Raw genomic sequence first — 22,993 nt, forward strand, 5'->3', positions numbered from 1 at the left:
CTATTTGCCAAAAATAAGCAAATTGACAGAAAAACTAAAAATCCAGATGTAACGTAAAATTCACAGGAATTCTGTGCATGAACACACAATAGAAGTCACAGATGATTTAATGGTCCATTGGGTGAGCACGGGAGGGCTGGGGATGTAGCTGTGTGGTACAGTGCTTGCCTAGAGCATAACTGTGGGTTTAATCCCTAGCCTTGAGATGCAAAGGCCCTACGTGCCCTGTGGACACTATGCCACTTGACAGCCCTGTTCCCTACCTCCTTTCTTCAAAGGTGCGTGCCAACACTGCCTGTAGCCAAAATCCATTTGTTTAAAAGACAGTAATTGAATAAAGCACACTATATAAATCTAGAATTGTTTAGGTTTTTCCTCTAATTTTTTTACTGAATTGCTTGACAATGACATCTTAGGACCTATAGCATTGTAACAATGTTTGTGAACTACAACTGATTTATACTCTGCTTCTCAAAAAATTAAGAATGGGTAGCAGTAATGTTTTGTCAACAAAGGGGAGTTACAGAAGACACTCTGAAAATAATTAAATAACTTTACCTCCTCCTGGATGCTTAGCAATTACAGCTTTAGCCAACACTGTTCCCAGCAATTTTGAAACTGATATCCGCACGTCGTAATTGGAACCTTCAAAGGACTTAAAACATAGTGTGGCCACACTGTCCAGGTCTGTGCTCCACATAAAGATGGCCTCATTCTGGAGTTCGAGAAGACACTATGCAAATGTACACACAAATTAATGAAGAAACAAAATACAAATGTCGGGTTCAGGGCTATATAAGCTGTAGAAATACAATAGTCTAACAAAACCACAACTTCACAGTATTTTCTGTGTTGACAGGCATAGCCAAAAACTATGAAAACTCATATAATTACAAAAGAGCTGAGGACAACCCCTTCTAACTTCCAGAAGCACATTAAAAAGATCCTTTAGAGTCGCTGTTGGATACGAGCAACCATGAGACTAACTCAAGCAGTAACAAGTGATGTCACTGTTCTGCTCGGTCAACTATGTCAAGGATAATTTAAGGAACAATAATAAACTAAACATACATATTTTGGTCCTCACATATTCAGAGAGGACATAGGAAATAGAATGCATCTGTAAGTGTGGAAGCTTGACCTTTTTCTCTGGCTCTTGGCTCCTACATGAGCAGCCCCTGAGCTGACCTCTAGTGCTGCAGTTCTAAGGCCTTTGCAGGGACTTCCCTCGCTGTGTGCATGGTTTAGGAAAGTGACCACTAGTCCGTCTCACCTTGGCAGCAGCACACCGGACAGCCATGGACCTGTCTGTTAAGCAGGACCGAGCAGCCTTGTAAACATCCCTGTGGCAAGGTGCAGCAGCAGCACCCAGTCCAGTCAGTATACTCTGCAGACTCAGCATGATCTCATAGCGGCCTTGAGACTGCCAAGGAAAGAGAACAATGCAAAGAATGACGTGGAGGTCCACGCAAAGCAGCACTAAGCACTGTGTTTATTTCAGGTTTACGAAAATTCAGGTTTCTTTATATACTCACCAACTTATTCTGACACCAAGAAACACTGCCCATTCAGCTCCTTATCTAAAAGTACTATCTGTCCATAGTCCATCCTAGCACTGTGTGAGGCTCAGACCTGAGCTATAGCTGTACCTCAGTGAGAGTTGGCTCAGCACTTAAGAGCACTGGCTCTGGCAGAGGACCCAGGTTCAGTTCCCAGCAACCACACAGCAGCTCACAACCATCTGTAACTTCAGTGTCAGGGACCCAATGCCCTCTTCTGGCCTACAACGAGCACCAGGCATGCTTGTGGTGCACATACATACATGTAGGCAAAAGATCAAAACACATAAAATTAAAATAACTCTAACACACACACACACACTATACAACACACACTACACCATACACACACACACACACACTACACCATACACACACCACACATACACACTACACCATACACACACACACACTATACAACACACACACATACACACACACTACACCATACACACACCACACATACACACTACACCATACACACACACACACACACTATACAACACACACACATACACACACACACTACACCATACACACACACCACACATACACACTACACCATACACACACACACACACACACACACACACACACTATAAAACACACACACCCTCCACAAAAGTACCTGGTACTTATTTCTAAGTCTCAAAAGCTGTGTGATTTTCAATTTATAAACTGAGGAGAAAATGAACCTGAGAGGCAGTGGGAGTGAGGCTTGATGGTGCTTTACTAAATGTCCAAGATGTCCCTGGAGTGGAGGCCACTGTAAAAAGTTGACCGAAGACCAGGACTAGCACCAAGAGCACTTCCATAGCAACACCACCAGTTTTCTTTGTTCAAAGGAACAGAAATCACAGGTTAAAAAATAAAAAGCACAACCCAGCAAAATGGAAACATTATCTCCATTCTGCCACCCACAAGGTTTACCACATTATGGGTGTGCGTCAAGTTTGGACCACTCCTGATGCCCACAACATGATGTGGTTCCTGACTCCATAAAAAAAGTGAACAAGGAGGAAGGTAGTAAAATACTTAACAGGGTGCTAAAACCTCTCCTGACCATGAGATTACTAAAGTGGCATAGCTTAGCTGATGAATAGGGGAAAATATAAAATGGCTTCAGCTATATTAAAGTTTGTACAGACACCCATTTTTAATAAAATGTACCTTTTCTATGACTTAATTTTCAAAAATTTAATTAAATTTAATTATATCATTTCCCCTTCTTTCCTCCCCCTAAACCCTCCTTGTCTTTTCCCTGTAACCTCCCTCATGTCCTCCTCACTGTACTCCCTCTTAAATTCACGGCTTCTCTGATGTTGTTACCTGTATACACACACACACGCACACACACATATGCACACATATGCACACACACGCTAACCTCTCTCATGTCCTCCTCACTGTACTCCCTCTTACATTCACGGCTTCTCTGATGTTGTTACCTGTATACACACACACACATATGCACACATATGCACACACACGCTAACCTCTCTCATGTCCTCCTCACTGTACTCCCTCTTACATTCACGGCTTCTCTGATGTTGTTACCTGTATACACACACATATGCACACACACATATGCACACACACATATGCACACATATGCACACACACGCTAACCTCCCTCATGTCCTCCTCACTGTACTCCCTCTTACATTCACGGCTTCTCTGATGTTGTTACCTGTATACACACACATATGCACACACACATATGCACACATATGCACACACATATGCACACATATGCACACACACGCTAACCTCTCTCATGTCCTCCTCACTGTACTCCCTCTTACATTCACGGCTTCTCTGATGTTGTTACCTGTATACACACACACACGCACACACACGCACACACAATGTGCTGAGTCCTCTCTGTCCTTGCTCATGTGTAGGATTTCAGAGCTGACCACATGGTGCTGGATAACAAACAGGGCTCAGACCTGTGAAGACTCATTCTCCCTGTCTCAGCCCTCATCACACGCATGTAGTTCTGTGTTTAGGGTTGGAGCATGTTGAAAAATTCCCCTTCCATGAATAACACCAAATTTACTGACACAGAAAGTCTCCCTGACATCATCCATCTTTTGGAAAATACTGCTGAAATTCATGTGCTTGGTGATCCCACCACCTTGAGGTTTGACTCTAGTACAAATCTCAAATTTAATAGAGTTTAATTTCCTCACATTTTGTCTTGTTATGTTTCAGAAATGTGAAGCTAGCCTATCTTCCTACAACTGACTTAGGGCTGTTTCTCAGACTGCTTCTCTAAGACAGAAGGATGACTACCTGCTGTGACCTTTTAATGTTATCCTAAATATTAGCAATGATAAGATATAAATTTTGATTAATATATAAACAATTTCCAAGCTGGTAAAAAGATAGTGAGAGATCACAGGATCTTGGAAGTTGCATTAAGAGTCAGTCCTAAAAACAAAAGGTGCCCCAGGGAGTAATGCCAGGTGGTCCCAGTGAGGGAAGGGTTGAGCCTCGACTCCTCTCCTCAGGCCAGCATGAAAGGCCCTCTCAGATCCCAGCACCTTACTCCCTGTGCTCTTTCCCTCTAATGATCACTGCTCACTCCTTCCCAATGCCCGGACAATAACTAATCTATTTTCTAGGAATTGTACATATTCTAGATACATTCAATTGATAGATAAAGTTACACAGACATTGCATGCTTAAACAGGGTAACCCTTTCATTAACCCCAGTCATAGGATCATATAAAGAGGTGTCACGCTATTCTGGGTTGTACTTACCTCTGCACTCTTCACAGCTTTGAGAATATTCCCCACTGTGTCAGTAAAGCCGTTAGCCAGTATTCTACCCAACTTCTTGTACAAGGAACCCAAGCACACCACAGCAGCACTGAAACAACGTTTAAATTAGAAAACACGTCACAACCAAAACCGTACGACTATGCGAGCGTGACTGTTAACCTTCTGCTGTTCTCGTGCTTGTGCTTCTTACCATTTGAGGAGTATCTTCAGAGATTAAAACTTCTTAAAGTTACGTGGGTATGTGTATGCCTGTATATGTGTGTGTGAGTGCAGTGCCCACAAAGCATGGGACATCAGATCTCCTGGAGCTGGAGTTAAGGCCACTGTGAGCTGCCTGGGGATGGATGCTGGGAATCCAAATAAGGTCAACAGAAGAGTGGTTTGTGCTCTTCACCACTGAGCCACCCCTCCACCTCCGTCAAGGGCTTTTAACTGTGCTGAGGTATCTATCATTAACCTGTATTTTCTTTTGTCTTAGTTTACTACTAAGAACTTAATAAAAAACATGCAAAATCTGAAGAACCGAAAACACTCTTAAACACTTTTGGCTAAGTACCTAGGAAGATGTTTTCAATCTCAAAGCTAGACTTTCCATGTCTTAATTAGTTTAGTGTTGTTGTTGTTGTGGTTACGGTATCGGGGATTGAAGCCAAGGCCCTTTGTGAATGCTGGGCCATGAGTGACAGTCCCATCTTATTGTCACTTAGTGTCAGGCCTTCAGAGTGCTGGGCATGTGTTCTACTACTGAGTTATGCATTCTTGGCCCCTATTTTTTTTTTTTTTATAGATTTCATGTGTACGAGTGTTTTGACTATAATGTATGTGCACTATACACACTCCTGGTACCTGGGGAGGTTAAGAGGGCATTGAATCTCCTGGCACTGGAGTTCCTGGCAGCTGTGAGCCAACATGTGGACGTTGAGAGTGAACCTGGATTTTCTATAAAAGCACAAGGACCTTAATTCCTGAGTCATCTCTCCAGCTCTACTAAAATATTTCTAAAAGGACTTTCTTAATATTAAATGGGTTTTTTGTTTGTTTGTTTCTGTTTTTATTTTTTGAGACAGGGTTTCTCTGTGTAGCCCTGGCTGTCTTGAAACTCACAATGTAGACGGGCCTCGAATTCAGAGATTCACCAGCCAGTTTCCCAAGTGCTGGGATTAAAGGTGTGTGCAACCACTGTCCAGCTAAGTTTTATTTTTTAAAAGATCAGAAAATTAATCAAACTGGGCAAATGCCTTTAATTCCAAAATTCAGGAGGCAGACACAGATGGATCTCTGTGAGCTCAAGGCCAGCCGATCCACATAGGGAGTTCCAGGATAGCCAGGACTACATAGAGAAACCCTGCCTCAAAATCAACCACTCAGTCAATCATTCAAGCAATTAAAAGGCAAAGAAGAAAACTCAAAACAAAATGAACTTATGTTTAATTTCAAAACAACTGTCAAAGGTATATACTTTAGAAAAACCATACAAAGAAACAGTATTTTGTATTGTTAGGTTTTAATGTTTAACTTACAGTTTGGTGGGAAGGTAACTTGGAGAGTCATCTTTGCTACGAATAAGATCATTGCATTTATCGATTGTCTCATACACAGAAAACGTGTCTCCAATACTATAAAGTATTGCCAGATTCTGGGCAAGGAGCTTGCGAGTAGGAGGCCCTGGGGAGCTGCTCAGTAAGGAAAGGAGCTGTTCAACAAGGGCCTTCTGCTTCTCCCTGACGTCATCCTACAGAGAAGGAAATGAAAGACAAGGAAGTCAGTGTAACCCCTGTAACCATGCAGTATGAACCGTCCGGGAACACGCAACACTGCTCTGAATGAGGCTCACAGTGGCTGGCTTGGGCACTGTGCTATGCTAACAAGTGACTCTTCACCAAAGGACAAGTGACAATCACCAAAAGGACGCTGAGACACACTACCGTCCATTAAGAGACAGATCCATTTCACCTGTGTCTATTTGAAAGACATACAGGTTTGTGATTTTATAGCTTCTTCTACGCCAACTCTCCCCACTGATTTACGTGAGCAATTAAGGGGCAGCCTACAACCCAGAACAAGAAGCAGACGTGCAGCAACCTCTGACTGACCCGAGTCTTTCCCTGAGTCTAGCACCATTTTCTTTTTACATGGGTGAATGCACATAAGTGCCAACAGTCCCACTCCACCTGTGAGCTCTCTGGAAGAAGTCGCTACAACCCTAATGGCAGCACTTGGTGCTCACTGAGGCCTCAACGCTTCAGTTTAGTTTGGCTTCAATTAGTAGGTAGAATTTTATCTTAAAAAAAAACAAAAACAGGGGTTGGGGGATTTAGCTCAGTGGTAGAGCGCTTGCCTAGCAAGCGCAAGGCCCTGGGTTCAGTCCCCAGCTCCGAAAAAAAGAAAAAGAAAAAAACAAAAAAACCAAAAAAACAAAAAAAACCCAAAAAACCCCCCAAAAAAACAAAAACAAAAAACCTTTTCAGCATGGTGGCGTATGTCTTTAATCCCAGCACTCAGGAGGCAGAGGCAGGCAGGTCTCTTGAGTTTGAGGCCAGCCTGGTCTACAGAGAGTTCCTGTATAAAACTAGAGGTATAAAGCACAGAGAAACTCTGTTCCTCCTGCCCCCAACCCCCAACTTTTTTCTTTTTCTTTTTAAAAAAAATCTTACCTATATTGGTGTTTTGCCCACATGTATGCACCAAGGACATAGTCAGAAGAGGACATAAGATCCCCTAGGACTGGAGTTATAGATAGTTGTAAACTGCAATGTGAGTGCTGGGAATCAAACCTGGGTCCTCTGGAAAAACATTCAGTGTTTTTACAGCTGAGCCCCAGAATTTTTTTTAAAGATGTATTTATTTCATGTATATGTACACTGTCACTGTCTTCAGACACAGGCATCATATCTCATTACAGATGGTTGTGAGCCACTGTATGGTTGCTGGGATTTGAACTCAGGACCTCTGGAAGAGCAGTCAGTGCTCTTAACTGCTGAGCCATTTCTCCAGCCCTGCAGAATTTTATCTTAGCTTATTCTCCTAAACCTAGATAGTTTGAATGTAAAATTAAGAGACACTTCAGAAGGGACAAGGAATCCACTATACTTCACTGCTAAATTTTTACTCCTTGAAGGTAAGCAAATTCATCAAATCTTTTATATTATAGAGCCTGGTAACAATAAATTATTTCAGAATGAGAATGGTCTTCAAATGATTTAAGATCAGTTTTTAAATTTGTATGCATGTGGATTTGTGTGCATGCACATGTGTGTGCTGGATATGTAGAACCCAGGCATCCCCCATGAGCAGTGCGTTCATATCCCTATGCATTACATACCACACTGTGATTCCATAAATAGCCTCACTTTAGATGGACACTGAAGACAAAGGCAGGCACACAGTATGAGAAATCAGTTTTCCTTCTTTGTATCTATTTCATGAGCTTTATCAGAAGGAGTATGATTATAAAAGAGCTTTTCAATTCATATTCTCCTTATACTTTTTACAGCTTTTGAAATAAAATTCCAACAGGATTGTTTAGTACCACAGGACATCGAAACTTTATGTATTTGGAGAAACACAAGATGCAAAAGACTGTAATAAAGATGACCCACAATGTGGTTGTGGGTAATTGGTGTGTGTGTGTGCGTGTGTGTGTGCATATGTATGTCTAAATGTCTATATGTATGCACGTACATATGTATGGACGGACTTTGGAGCACTGGAGACTGAACTCAAGGTTTCATGCAAGCTAGGCCAGGACACTACTGCTGATCTTCACCCAGCCCAAGTGTTACGTGTATTTTTAAAGCAACACAACAAATATTGACTGATTTCTTTCTGCTTTTTTGAACTTGTAAAATTAACAAGGAAACTTCAGAAGGGACAAGGAATCCATCATATTTCGCTGCTAAGTCTTAAGAAATTTTACCTTTCACAAACCAACAGACTATAGACAAAGGAAGAAGGGAAACTGATGGAAGCAAACACTTGTGGCACGTAACAGAACGACAAACAAACAGTCAGTTCCTGCAATGTTGCTCACCCTGTTTGTTGCTAGCAAGAGCTTCTCCAAGTATCTCAACCACTCAAAAACAAACTCGGCCTTCTGGACGTCACCTAGCTGATTGGACGCTTCTTCATTGAGCAGCAAGCTGTGAGCCAGTTCCATTCCTTGCGGAAATTCCCTTCGCCCTTAGCCGGTCACAAGTCTTCTCATGTAAATGCACCTCAGGTGTATGCGACACACCTGAGGAACCAAGCCTGTGATGGAGAAACAACACTGAGGGGTGAGTAAGAGGAGGCGATGAGAACACTGGAGATTCCTAGAGAAGAGGAGCAGAGCAAGTATAGCTTTAGGACAGCTGCAGGTCAATCCCAGAGTGGTCCCAATAGTAAACTCCAGTCAGCTGACCCAGTCATCTTCTCACTCAGTGTGCGCTTTCAAAAGGACAGACAGGCCAAACAGGGAGGACTGTCGACAGGCAAAAACAAAACAAATTGCTAAAACCAAGAGATAATCCACTGACTTCTCCAAGTTCTAGGGTCAGCCAATAAGCTCCGATGTTAGAATCTCATCATTCACTGCATTCTAAATATCCTTGTATGAAAATGTGCCGTAGGCATTTAACAAGTGGGGGATCTCTAGACATCTACTGAAATGACCGCTCCCTAGGTCTCTGGTGCGGGTCTCCAGAGTGTCTGCTCTTGTCCACTAAAGAACCACTTGCAGCTTTGGGGGTTTAAGGCCATCCCACCTCCCCCAGCAGGGTCATCTTATCTGAGTTTAGTTGTGAACAAACATTTTTTCTGATCAATCAATCATCAAACAAACAAGCAAACCATTCAAGGGCCAAAGAGATGGCTGAGCAGGTCAAAGTGTTTGTCAGCAAACCTGACCATTGAAGTTCAAGTCCCAGGACCCACAGAGTAGAAGGAGAAAACTGACTCCTGCATGTTGTCCTCTGATTTGTATTCAAATGTGATGGTACACACATACAAACACACCAAATAAAATTAAATGAATTAAAAACACTACTGCTCCAGTGTGAAGACACAAGCATCTAGCCAGCCTCTGAGGCAGCAGGAGGGTAGGAAGCCTGTCTGGGAACCAACGTCACAGCAGCTGTAGGAGAAGCAGCTATCAACATGAAGTACATGTGCGGTGACATACACAGAAGATGACTTCGCTAACACACCAAAAAGAACAAATTAAATAGTTCAGAAGAGTAAGACTGACTGCTATAGATAATTAAAATATATAAAATGCATGCCTTACGGTTCATTAAGCAAAACTAATTATTTTAATGGAAAAGCCAGTAAGATATATTAGACAACCAGGTGTGAGATGTAGGAAGGTTTCTATTTTTATTATGTTTCTTTCTGAGTGACCCCTAGTATAACATACCTCCATTACCAGATCATCATAATTACTAGGTATCTAAAAGTCCCTCAAGAGAACTGAGTGAATTCCCACACTTTATCTTACTTGTGTCTAGATTTCAGGACATATCCCTGATCGAAACATTGTGTCCAGTCCTGTCTTCTCGCATCTGTGCCCTAGCCATCTGGTGGCTTCTTCCCAGTCAGTACTGCCAAGACGTCTACTACTGTCTACAATGCAGCACCCAGGGCACACAAAACAAAATACACCCAACTTAGTTTACTTTCAGAGGTGTCACTCTTAAGGGGGCAAAGGACAATATAAACACTCCAGCATGGTGGTATGGTGGGTGGCCCCACTACTTGGGAAGCAGAGGCAATAAATAGTTAAGGATTATCTATCTGTAGACACACCACAGGTAAGCCAAAGCCACCCTGGGCTATACCAAATCCTGTTTACAACAAACAAACAAACAAACAAAACCAAAAGATCAGTATAAACAATGCTGCTAAGAATTATTTTTTACAGAAATAATGTGAATCCTAGCTTCTTGTTTTAAAAGCTTTCTCCTCTAAAATACTAAAATGGGGCTGATGAAATGGTTTGGTGTGAACCTGCCACTCAGTGTGACGGTCATTAGGATCTAGAACCCATCCTTGTAAATTCTAGGTGGGCTTGGTGGCCTGCCTATCATCCCAGCATTTGGGAGGGAGAAACAGGATCCCTGGAGCAAGCCAGACTAACCATATGAGGAGCCCTGGGTCCAACTCACAGACCGCGCCTCAGTGAATGAGGTAGAACGTGACTGAAGAAGATTCCTGGGGTCAACTTCCAGCCTCCACAGGCATGCTGACGTATTTGCCTGCCCAGGCAACTCATACACATTCCCCAAGTCCCAAACATGCTTACATGCATGCACACAGGAAAAAGAATTATTAAAATTAACTGGCTAAACTATTCACGATTAACAACACAATTTAGAAATGCTAGAGAAATGCTTTCCCATGAGAAACTTAAGCATACTGTACTTTTGTCCTTAATATCTAAGATCCTAGAGGAAAATAACCTTAGTGCCACAAAGAGAGAGAGAGATGTTCTTATAATCACTGGGGTAAATGACAATCTGAGAATCAAATTACCCTTTCAGGAGGTTCACAGTAATGCTGAAAAGACATTTTCCCCTAGACAGCAGCAATATTGTGGTGGAAAATGATCTATCAAGAAGAAAAATAGCTAATACAATGTGATAATAAATAATTCAGCCAAAAAGCAGGAGTCCATGGGCAGGGCACAACATTACCCAGAAGGCCTCCCATGAACCCCATGTAAGCCACGGGAAGGGCAGCAGCCAGGCCCTCTGGCTTCCTCACCTTCCACCTCCAGCTGCACTGAGCTCTGCACACCTGCACTATCAACAGGAAAAGCAAACACTGAGGCAGAGGCTCTGACCTCAAGCCTGGCTTTTAGGAAGATGTCTACAGACCCACAGTTGTCTCCTCCTTTAAATTTTAATATAACCGCACACCAAACACACAGAGGAGCTTCACTGCCCTAATTTCCGTCTTCCATTCATATTCTGGTAAGATTATGAACTGATTTACCTACTGAAAGAGAACACACGCAGCAACATGTCTAGACATGTGCTTCCTCTTAGGTGAGGTCTTGCTATGCTAACTAAGCTGACTTTAGACTCGTGATCTTCCTACTTCGGTCTTTTGAGTAGCTGGGACAACCCATGCAGCATCACACCTGGCTGAGGTCCACTTTTCAAAGCACAGTTAGGTGTTGCTTGAAAAAAAAAACTGACTTTATAACACTGCTGCTCCAACTCTAACACCAGCAGCAAGTTTAGTGGTGGCTAATATTTAATCACTATTGTGGCTGTACAATACTTTTAAGTATGCGACATGTATTTTCTTAAATAAACCTTGCTATTTCTTTTTTTTTCTTTTTTTCTTTTTTTTTTTTTTTTTGAGCTGGGGACCGAACCCAGGGCCTTGCCCTTGCTAGGCAAGCGCTCTACCACTGAGCTAAATCACCAACCCCTAACCTTGCTATTTCTTAAATAAAGCTTTGTGTTCTTCCTGTACAACTATAATTGACCTTTTATCACCTTGTTTCTCACCTGAGAGCTCCTATATAATTAAAAACAAGATATACACTTCCTATTCCAAGAGGCAAAAACAAGCATAGCTATATAAAACCCAATGCAAAAACAACATCCAACAGTGTCCATCAAAGTCTTTGGCTCAATGTCCAACATCTGGAACTCACAACCTTCTGGGACTTGGGCAGCTTCATTTCTCCAGCTCTGCCACCTGCAGACACAGACAGACAGACAGACAGACAGACAGACAGACAGACACAGACAGAGACACAGACACACAGACACAGACACAGACACACAGACACAGACACACAGACACAGACACACACACACACAGACACAGACACACACACACAGACACACAGACACACAGACACACACAGACACACACACACACACACACACACACACACACACACACACGTCTCACAAACTCATGCCAGTTCTACTTCAGACCTGCTGATGTTCTCAGTGCTCACTCATGGCCCGGCACCCCTAATATGCTGGGGTCTGTAACAGAGACTACACCTTCACCAATGGCCTCCTAGCCTCTCTTCAGAGACTCTGACCTGCTGCATGGTGTCAAGCCTCAGCTTCTCCCATAATCCCTCCAATCCTTTGCTTTCATGCCTCTAAAACCAGTACCATATAGGAGACACTTATACCTCACTAAGGTCAGCTGCCAGTTTGAGATGTGGCCTTAAACCCCTCTGAACTACAGCTTCTATGTGCTGACCCTAAGGAAATATTCCCCAGGAGATGTCACCTCAGTAATACTGGTCTCTTGTTGGTCACAGCTGACTTCTCAGCTCTAGCTAACTAGCATCTATTGTCCCAGTAAATCAAAGGTGTAATTTTCATACATTCTTAATTGGAATATATCATACAAATGGCCTTCATAATCTTTAGACACTCTTCAACTTCCCTCTGAAGTTTCAGAAGCCAGGCCTCTGCTGTCTGCATTTCTCCTGCATCTTATCATCTAAGCTTTCCCATCCCAAGGTCCCAGTACTCACAAAACAGTCAAAGGCATAAAAGACCTCACAGTCAGGTTCTTCTAGCAGTGCCCTGCCCTCTGGTGATGATGGCTGTCCGAGCTTATGTTCTGTTGCTGTGATGAAACACTGACCAGTGCTGTGCAGTGGTGCCCAGCAGCAGTAGCAAGGTCTACAGTTCCAGGACAGCCAGGAGGACACAACGAAACCCTATGTTGAGAAACCAAACCAGAACAAAACCAGAACAAAAGCCACTGAGCAAAACCAGCCTGGAGATAAGGTTTATGTGCTTCATCCTTCCTCCATGAACATCACTGAGGGAAGCCAGGGCAAGAGCAAGGTGGGAACCTGAAGTTGAAGACTGAAGCAGACCGTGGAGGAACACTGCTTACCGGCCTGCTCAGCGATCTTTCTTATACGAGAAGGTCCATGTGCCTAGGGATAACACTGCGCACGATGCTTGGGCCCACTCGATTAGTAATCGGGACAATTCTTCAGCTGAGGGTCCTCTTCGGCTGAGTCTAGTTTCTGTCAAGCTGACAACCACCACCCAGCTCACACTCTCCTTAGCTCACCAAGGCAGCTACTTTCCAGAACTGTGGTGCTGGACCCAGCTCTAAGTATTATTACTATAATAGACAAAGGCAATGGATTAACAAATCTGCCTTAGGCTGGGGTATATCTCAGTGGTAAAGCCCTTACACGACAGGCAGTGAGACCCTGGCTTTGATCACCAGGGAAGAAGGAAGTAAAGAAGGAAGAACCTCGAAAGGCAGGGGCGGGGGAGAAAATCTGCTCAAAGCTATAACAGTATTTGCAGAGAAGAAAGTAACATCTAAGTCCCGTTTCAATGTCTATCTATCCTCCTTTAACTACTTCACAGTTTCTAATGGCTGCTGTTAACCGCAGGGGCTAATAGTTGCTGAGGCACTTTATAGACCTTATAGCCTGCTTTTCTTTCTCTTCTCTCTGCTCTTTACTTTGCTATAGATCCAGCACTCTGAAGCTTTTCATTAATGTGCTAAGGTTTTCAGAGACATTGCTTCCAAAGAGTCTTCTCAACCTGGAAGGTCAGAAAGTACTGAAAATATTACTTCAGCTTTGGTTATCCTTCTTTAAAAGAAATCACTTTTCATTCCACATACCACACTCTCCCATCTCTTTTTGAGATGGAGGATTTCATCTGGACATCCAAGAACCCAAAGGCACACAGGTAGAAGAGGCTTTACTTGTCCGCACCTCCCCCAGCAATCCTCTAAAAGTCACAGCGTACAGCATTTGGTACCTAGTTGCAAGTCCAGTATCAGAAAGTAAAAACGAAGCAGTATAAACAACCATTCACGGTTTGCGATCTCATAACTTTGACATAATCCCTCAACACCTATTCATTCCATTTTGACTTGATTAATAATCCAGCTCAGTTTTAGCCAGAGTGGAAAGGTGCACTACATTAAAAGTGAAAGGGCAACCCCGCTGAGAGCGGGAATAACCCAGAGCAGGCAGCCCACAGTGATGGAGGAAATGGGACACCTCCATAAAAGCAGAGAAACAAGGCGTTGTCAGTACGTGAGATGCCATCATCCCAAGCACAGCAGAATCTGTAAGCTGGGGCAGGAAACCTTACTCTTCAAACCCAATCCTATCCTCATATTTGCTGCTTGCACAATCTGCCGCCTAGAACTTCCTCATTTTGCTGCTACATGTAATTGGCTTTAGATTCCCACTCCCTCCCCTCAGAGGTCTTATTCTGGTTAACACTCACTGACTCACCCTTTACCACTACAGCCCAACAGTCCAGATCATCTCCATGGTTCCAGTTCCATGGCTCTACATCATGGTCAAGACACATGGTGGTTCACTTATAATTCATAACTTGCACAGAACACCGGGCATAGAACTTCACACACAGCTCATCTCTTGGAGCCACACCGCCCTGAGGGCTTTCCTGGCAGACACTGCTTCTCACTCCCTGTTTCACTCAATGACAGCTCCCTGGAATAACTCCTGGAATAATTCCTCTGCCTTCCAGCAGCTACTGAGCTATTGCCATGGCCCACCCATCTCACGGAGTAAATATACTGCCTATTGCATCAAGCCTCCATGCTGATATGGGAAACCCTCTGTCATCAAACTGATTGTTTTATATATATATATATATATATATATATATATATATATATATATGGTTGTGTACACACACATTTATGATGCATAACTACAAGTCACACCTTAATCAGCTCAGTTCAAGCCTTGCTAACATGAGTTTAACAAAAAACATTTCATAGCTTTTTGGACTTTGGAATTAAGTTTGAGAGATTCTGTACCCATGCCTTAAAAAGCCATAGTTTTGGACACACATCCAATTTCAATGTACTGAGTATTTATTCAGAGTTCTAACATCTCATTTTGTTCCATACTTGATCTTTAAAAGGCCAAAAAACAATCCCAATTGATTCTTGCTTTAGAAAACACCTTCGATTTCATGTCTACACTGACACCTCAATAATATTCTACCTGATCTAGTAATCCAACACTGTCAGTAGCCAAGCGTCAAAGATAGACTGGGGCAAAACCAACTTATGATAGACATCGTGAGTGTTATATTAAAAAGAAAGGGTTTAGCTCAGTGGTAGAGCGCTTGCCTAGCAAGCGCAAGGCCCTGGGTTCGGTCCCCAGCTCCGAAAAAAAGAAAAAAGAAAAAAGAAAAAAAAAAAGAGAGAGAGAGGAATGAGACTCAAGGCCCTGCACTTGATTCCCAGTATGGAGGAGGGAAAGATGGAGATTGATGCTTAAATCAAAATATATATATATATATATATATATATATATATATATATATATATATATATCAAAAAGCAAGCAACCAGAAACATAAAAAATATCCCCCCCCTTTCTTCATTCCCAAGAGACCAAAACCGTTGAAATGATATAACCATAAACTAGGCAGAAAAGCCACACCTCTCACAGCATCACACTGGATCTAGAATCCCAAAGAATCCTCAGAAGGGATTCTAAATGCCATTAAATAAGTTACCAGGTATCTAGAATGGTTGAATTTAGACTATCCAGAAACTAACCCCTTATTTTAGTCATAAGAAAGGCTAACGAAGGTTGTTAGCAACTGCTCTCTTAAAAATTAAGCTGCAAAGAATGGAGGGTGGAAGATAAAAATCACACAGGACAAAAACAAGGAACCTTAACTTTTCCCACAGAGTACATTCATTAGTTTAAATTGATGATGCTAATTTTAGATAATAATTTAGAAATCTTAAAGGTACTTTGGGATTCTGGGGAGATGGTTCAGCAAGCAAGAAGGCTGAGCAAGAATGAAGGCCTGAGATCAAAGTCACAGACAACGTGGATGAGGGCACACACTTTTAAATGCGTTGCTGTGTCCGGCAGAAAGATTGCTAGGGCTTTCTCCAAGTTTAGGGAGAGACCCTGCTTCAAAATCGGAGAAAGTGAGGGCAGGGCACCTGACCTCTGAACTTAGTTGTGGGTGCTAGCAGCTTTACATATATGCACATTACTACCTCCCCCCCCCCCCCCACCTCGTTACTTTGGAACTCTGTATTTTTCTGTTACTAACATCAAACACTAAAATAATTGAACAAGTAAAGGTGACCTAATTAAGGATCTATAAAGAATACCAAAAGGTAAATTCAGGAGTTTATTCTTGACCTACAGCTATCTATGTAAAATAAGTGTATTTCACAGCACAACAAATCTACCCTCTAATATTCTCTGCCCCTTAGTAAAACTGCCTCCTTGCCTTCTGGTGTTTTTGAAACTGAGTTACCTTATGTAGCCCTCTCTACCTAAGCCTAGGTTGGCTGGGAACTCTCCCTTTTTCTGCCTCAACATCCTAAACACTAGAACTACAGGTGTGTGATGCTAAGCCTGGCTTTACTTGTTTTTTTTAAAAAAAAGGCCCTAAAACAAGGTAAATTTCAGTTTGGATGCTTATCTAAAATCTCCTTCTTTGTCCCAGTCTGTTAACACACCCTTAAATTCCAACACTCTGAAGGCAGAGGCAGGTTTGAGACCCTATCTCAAATAAATTATCAAACCTCATCCTCAGACATAGTTCCTAAGATGTTGGGAAATAAAACCAGACAACCCTGCGCTAATAACTCGTTCCCTAACTTAAGTTAATCTCCCAGTACTGTTTTTCAAAGTTCCGAACTGTATAGGCCTTCTTTTACTTCCTTAAACTTCTAAGCTCTAAGTTCCTTTGGGGCGTCTAGCATTTTTATACACCACGCACAACCCAAAGGACCGCAAGCCATCTGATTTGTCTGACCTCACAGTTCAAATTCCCTTTACCTGCCAGAGGTACACGTTATAATTAATAAGAACCATAAGGCGCTTTACGAAGTTCCTAAAGATTTGCAACCACTTGAAATGATGTCTCGCTGGCTTGTAGGAAAGTGAAATAAGCAAATAAATGAAAATAAAACCAAACGTTTCCACCGACCCTGCAAACGCCCCCCCCCCCCCAACACCCCCCAGCACCTCCGGCAAAGGCTTTCCTTCTTCAGAAGACCTGGAAACTTCTGGCAATAGAAGGCAACGTCCACTCTCTGCAGCTGGGGGCCGACCTGGCGCTGCAGGGCGGGTCCCCAGCCGCGGGGCGACCTGGTCCCCGACTTTCCCCTCCCGCATCCTGGACCCGCAGCAGCCGACCCCGCCTACCTGTTGTGCGGAGGGAGAAACCCGCCACGCCGCAGTCAGCCCCCATGTCCCGTCTGCATTTGCAGCCGGGACCCTGACCCCCTCGACTGGGTCCCACCCGGGCCGGGTCCTCAGCCTCCGCACCGCGCCCACCCCGGTCCCGCGCCACCCCGCTCCAGCCGCCCCTCCCCAGCCCCTAAGCACGCCGCCCTCAGCCTCCTCTCCGCGTCTCCCAGCTTGCCTGCAGAGACGCCCTGGGCTCACACCTGTCCCGGCTGTGCCACGTTACGGGCTCCGCGACAGCACAGCGGCACCCGGCTCACCGCCGGCGACTGGAGCGGGGAGAGCGGGCGGGGCTGACAGCACGGCGGGAGCGGCCATTGGGAGCGGCCGGCCCCTCCCGCGCCCAGGCTGGCCAGCCGCCCGCCGAGCCAGAGAGCGCATACTGTGGCAGGCATGACTACTCCACCGCTGAGAAAGCGATGGGAGAGCCTGAGTCCGAAGTCACTTCTAGGACAGCATGCTGTCTTACAGTCCAGAGATTCCGGCCACAACTATTTTTGTCTATTTTTGTCGCCAGCCAGAATCTACACTTGCGGCTTAGAAGGCAGACACTTCAGGAGCCTGGAAAAATTCAGGCAGGGCTGGAGCTGAAGGAGGATATGATGGACTCTTACCCAAGGAAGGAACCCTAAAGAACTTTGATGGGAACCTAAGTGTAAAAGGACAATTGAAGATCACACGCGGAATCCGTGACTCCAAGTCAGATGTGTTTTTCCACTGTAATCAGGAGTTTAAGTGTAATTTTTTTCCTTTGCTTTGAAACAAGCTTACAAGAAAGTTGCAAACATCGTACAAAACATTATTCTCCTGAACGGCTTTGAGATTTAAGTTGCTAACATTATGCCACAGTGTTCCCAAGCACTTTCCAAATAGTCATAATAACTACCCTAGCGATATTCTTTATGTGATACATTCGGTTTGCTGGTTGTCTGAATCATGTTCCTTATAAATAAAGGTCTTCAGTTCCAAAATAAGTGTTCTATTTTCAATCCATATCTTCCATCGGGAATACTTCCTTTGTCTTTCTTTGACATTTACAACCTTGACACTTTTGAAGATTTTTAGCCCACTGTTTTTATAGAAAAGTTTTCATTTTGAGTCTGTCTGATATTTATTCATTAGATTTTAAACTTCACGTCTTTGAGAACTCTCACGAGTGATTCTGTGTTCATATGTTTTGGTGTTTGCTCTTCGTTGCTTTTCACCAAAGGATGAAAACAAGTTCCTTTTTCCATCTTTGTAATGAATATGTATTTTCTTTGAAGCTATTTTGTTTCAAGGTACTTGTGAATAATCTTGTTTAGAAATTCGTAATCTCTCTAGAGGCAAAATTTATAAGTTATAACTGTTTCTGGTTTTCGCCTAGTAAGCAAGTAGCCTCACAGCCATGGAACACTGAATTCATCATGGCTTCCCCACCATGGTGGAGTTTACCTTTTCAGACCTTGAAGCACACATGTTTCTTCTAAATAAATTGTTTCAGTTGCTGATGCCTGTAAAAAAAGAGAGAGAGAGAGAGAGAGAGAGAGAGAGAGAGAGAGAGAGAGAGAGAGAAAGAGAAATTTCTAATTTATATTACTGGATCTAGAATTTTTCCACTTCATTAAATGAGTTGAGTATAGTTTACTTATTTACTTTTTACAACTGTTTATTTGTGTGTGGGCCTACATGTGTGTATGTGCACCACATGCATGCAGTGCCCATAGAGGCCAGAAGAGGGCACCAGATCCTCTGGAACTAGAGTTATAGGCAGTTGTGAGCTCTGTGATATAGGTGTTAGGAACTGAACTGGGATCCTCTGCAAGAGCAATGAGAGTCTTTCTTTTTCTCTTTTGTGTTGCATCCTGTACAGCTTGGTCCTAGAAACCTCACTGGAGCAGTAAGGGAGTGGAGAAAGGACAAACACAGGTACAGAAAAGTTGGAGTAAGGTGGGCCATGGTCATTTTGATGGAGTGGCACCAAGTATGAAATAACCCACTGGAACCTCAGCACATGTATTATGTGCAGCACAGGGAAGGGGTTAATAGTCTTGATAAGAGTATCTGTAGTCAGCTGCAGTCGTTAGCTTTTTACACATTGGTCAATCATTAGTAAACACTTGAGTCAAAAGAGGACTTTGCCACTCCCATGGGTCTGAGGTGTAGGGTCCTTGACATGGCCATACCTTTGTCGCCATTACACATTCACTCAGGGCTTATCTCAGTTCCTTCCAGTTGTTTTATTTATATATACATACGTGTACCTGTCTTTATACGGACCATATGCATGCAGGAACCCTTGGATGTCTAAAGACTTTGTTGGAGCTTTAAAAACTAGCATCAAAAGTAGTTTGAGATGCCTGATGTGGGAGCTGGGGGCTGAGCCAGAGTCCTCTGCCTGAGCAGCACAGAGCTATGTCTCCATTCCCTTCATTTCTTTTGATGATCAAATTCTAAGTTGGCTCAGTCAGAAATTCATTCATTCTTGCTTCTGTGTCTTTGTGTTTTGAGTTATTTCCCAACATTCTATCACTAAACATTTTAAAAGATACAACAACACATCATAAAGCCTTTTGTATACCCTCTACCCATCATCCGGATTCTGTGGCCTTTAGATAAGTCTCCCTACTCTTGGGCACACCTTTACTTTCTGGCATAATTAAGTTTCTCAGTCTCACTTTGTGCCAGTCTTGTAGGATGATGTCATACAGGTGAAGGCAGGTACAAGATGGAACGAGGCCTGTCATTGGACAAGAAGGAAGGAAGGGTGGGAGAAAAGTTTGAGGGAAGAGGAGGAGACTGGAGGAGGCAGAGGAAGCTGCAGAGAAAACATGGAGGCTAATGTTAAGATTCCTCTCTGCGCATTTACAGGTTGTTATGAGTGTTCTTAAGGGATGGATGTGTACAGGGCCTTGTGTGTTTAGGTGAGAAATTATATCTTATCAATTGGATCAGAGGTTATTGTGTTGTGTGTTCTTTCATGTAGTGATTCAAGTTTAAGAGAGTGTGTGGCGGCTAAAGACACTGGGCCACCACAGAGTTGGGATGTGTGTTTCTGGCATGGAAACCTGCCTTGGGAATTAGATGGGTAGAGAGATTGCTGCCAGGCTCAGAGAGAGGCCTTCAGCAGTGTGATATGGGATGGAGCAAAGCAGGTGAGATGTTTTGTTGATTGAGATGAAGATATCTACCAGATATCTTGGGGCACTGCGGTGCCGGATCTAGTGTGGGATAAAGGACAGCCTTTTTTATAATTTCACAACAACACAGCCTGAATGTAGCTATTTCTTGGGAAGCCTGGGTTCCTCTTAATGGCCATATATAATTTGCAGCTAGGTTGGTTTGCTACTATTGTTGTAGCATTACTGCCCATGTTGCCTCCAGGATGCAGCCAGAAAATATTTATATATTCATACATGGAGTCTGCTGGTATGCATCTGCCTCTGCACATGCATACAGTTATAGTGCTTTCTCTAATTGTATACATTTCCAATAAGAACATAGAGTCTTGGGTAGGATTCTCTCAATAGGCAAAGCACCATTAGAAATATTCAAAGAGGTGTTTCAACATAGCAACATGGATGTTGACCCATGATGGTGAATGGACCATACTCAGCTGTTTAATCTCAAAGGAGGCAATTAAACTCACTAGTACCTCTACATGAACATACAGACAAAGGTAGACATTGCCACTATGCATTTAACAGTATTTCCACAAGAAATGGCCACGGTTACATTCCTATTTGATCCTAAGGTCACTTAGGTTCTTTCTCAACCCTCAGTCTCTAATCAGACAAAGAAATAGAGTATACCTGCATGAAGTTTATGGTTTTTGTTCTTTAATAAGGAACACTTATTAAAAGATTTATGGGGCTGGAGCAATGGTTCAGTGGTTATGAACACTGTGGTGGTTTGAGTAGGTTTGGGACTGTAGACTCATGTGTTGGAATGCTTGGTCCATGGGGAGTGGTGCTATTAGGAATTGTGGCCTTTTGGAGGAGGTGTGTTATTGTGGGGGTGGGCTCTGAGGTCTCTATGCTCAATCTCCACTCATTGTGGAAAGAGAGGCTCCTTGTTGCCTGTGCAAGATCTAAGTCTCCTCCTGGCTGCTTTTAGATCAAGATGTAGAACTCTCTGATCCTCCAGCACCATGTCTGCCTCATGCTGCCATGCTTCCTACCACGATGATAATGGATTGAACCTCTGAAACTGTAAGCCAGCCCCAACTAAGTGTTTGCCTTTGTAAGAGTTGCCTTGGCCATGGTGTCTCTTCACAGCGGTAGAACACTGACTAAGACAGGCACTGACTGCTTTCTAAGGGAACCCATGTTTCATTCTCAGTGCTCACATGGTGGCTCATAAACATCTGTAACCCCAGTTGCAGAGGATCCAATACCTTTTGACCTCCACAGGCACTAGTCACACACATAGTACACGCCTGTGTGCATGCACATGTGCGCGCACACACACACACACACACGCACATACACACAGGCAAAACACTCATACGCATAAAATTAAAAAATTAAACAAAAATAGGTTTTTAAGTGTGAAAAAGTACTTTATAGGCATGGGGTCATATTTTAAAATAACAACTTAAACATAATCCTACTATCTGTACACAACAATTATTTCCAGTTATTTGTCTTTCTTTCAACAGTTACATATCTGTGAACTGTGATATGCAAATGGCATATCAACTTTAGATTCCTAGTTATTTCATTGTTGTTGGTCAAATAAACAATACTGTATGAGTATAACGTTGCTAGCACTTAATCACATGAGCCTGGGAGGGGGGAGGAAAAAAATCAACTTTTATCATCAACACATTGAGGGGAGCCTTAATTTCCTATTATAGACACACATGATTGACAAAGACTGAAGCCCACTTCAAAATGACTTTGTAATCAGCTATGATTTTTCTTTTACTTACACCTGCTATAATGGTTAGTTTTGTTAATTTGACACAATCTAGCATCACCTGGGAAGAGAGTCTCAATGAGGAATTGCTTAGGTCAGTTGGCCCATGAGCATATCTGTGGGGGATTGTCTTGGTCATGTTAATTGATGTTGGAAGACCCAGCCCTCTGTGGGCAGCACAGTACCCTGTTTCCTAGGTTGTATATGAGTGGAGAACGTCAGATGAGCAGTAGGCATGCATGCATGCAAGTATGTTCTCCCTGCTAGTGACTGCAAATGAGGCTGTTTTAAGTTCCTGCCCCTTGAACTGTGAGCTAAAGTAAGCCCCTCTTCCCCCAAGTTGCCTTTTTATTAAGATGTTTATATGCAAGCAACAGAAAGAAACCACCCCCTGACCCTTGAAGCTTGGGTTCTGGAAGCCTGGCCAGGGTTGGAGAGGGTATGCAGAAAAGACAGACACACATTGACACAGTGAAGCCGGCGGGGGTCAGGTGGGGTCTGAGCAGTGTGTTTATTAAGTCCGGTACAGGGTTAGCTC

General features: G+C 43.2%; 2 protein-coding genes across 17 annotated transcripts in view; one reads left to right on the forward strand and one right to left on the reverse strand.

The window, feature by feature from the left end:
* The window catches only part of Heatr5a (HEAT repeat containing 5A), a 97,982-nt gene extending 80,068 nt beyond the window's left edge, over positions 1-17,914 (reverse strand). For 8 of the 16 annotated variants that reach the window (XM_039078149.2, XM_039078146.2, XM_039078144.2 and 5 more), the window contains exons 1-6: positions 17,735-17,891; positions 8,380-8,597; positions 5,870-6,081; positions 4,329-4,437; positions 1,274-1,423; positions 559-733 (exon numbers count right to left, since the gene is read on the reverse strand). In XM_039078149.2, the coding sequence (XP_038934077.1) occupies positions 559-733; positions 1,274-1,423; positions 4,329-4,437; positions 5,870-6,081; positions 8,380-8,505 (772 nt within the window). In that variant the 5' untranslated portion in view covers positions 8,506-8,597; positions 17,735-17,891. Of the gene's footprint in view, positions 1-558; positions 734-1,273; positions 1,424-4,328; positions 4,438-5,869; positions 6,082-8,379; positions 8,598-12,840; positions 14,891-17,334; positions 17,466-17,514; positions 17,634-17,734 lie in introns of those variants that run through there. The other 8 variants (XM_063262110.1, XM_063262109.1, XM_063262108.1 and 5 more) reach the window with 5 other exon arrangements.
* On the forward strand, positions 17,267-17,953 carry LOC134479124 (uncharacterized). The gene has a single exon (XM_063262632.1). It carries the CDS (start codon positions 17,267-17,269, stop codon positions 17,951-17,953), a length of 687 nt encoding a protein of 228 aa, XP_063118702.1.
* The last annotated feature ends 5,040 nt before the right edge of the window (positions 17,954-22,993 follow it).

Source organism: Rattus norvegicus, chromosome 6 (assembly GCF_036323735.1).
Source record: "Rattus norvegicus strain BN/NHsdMcwi chromosome 6, GRCr8, whole genome shotgun sequence".
Lineage (NCBI taxonomy): Eukaryota > Metazoa > Chordata > Mammalia > Rodentia > Muridae > Rattus > Rattus norvegicus.

Excerpts from the sequence above, each read along its gene's own strand:
- LOC134479124 (XM_063262632.1), top strand. The coding sequence starts at position 17,267 with ATGAAAATAAAACCAAACGTTTCCACCGACCCTGCAAACGCCCCCCCC.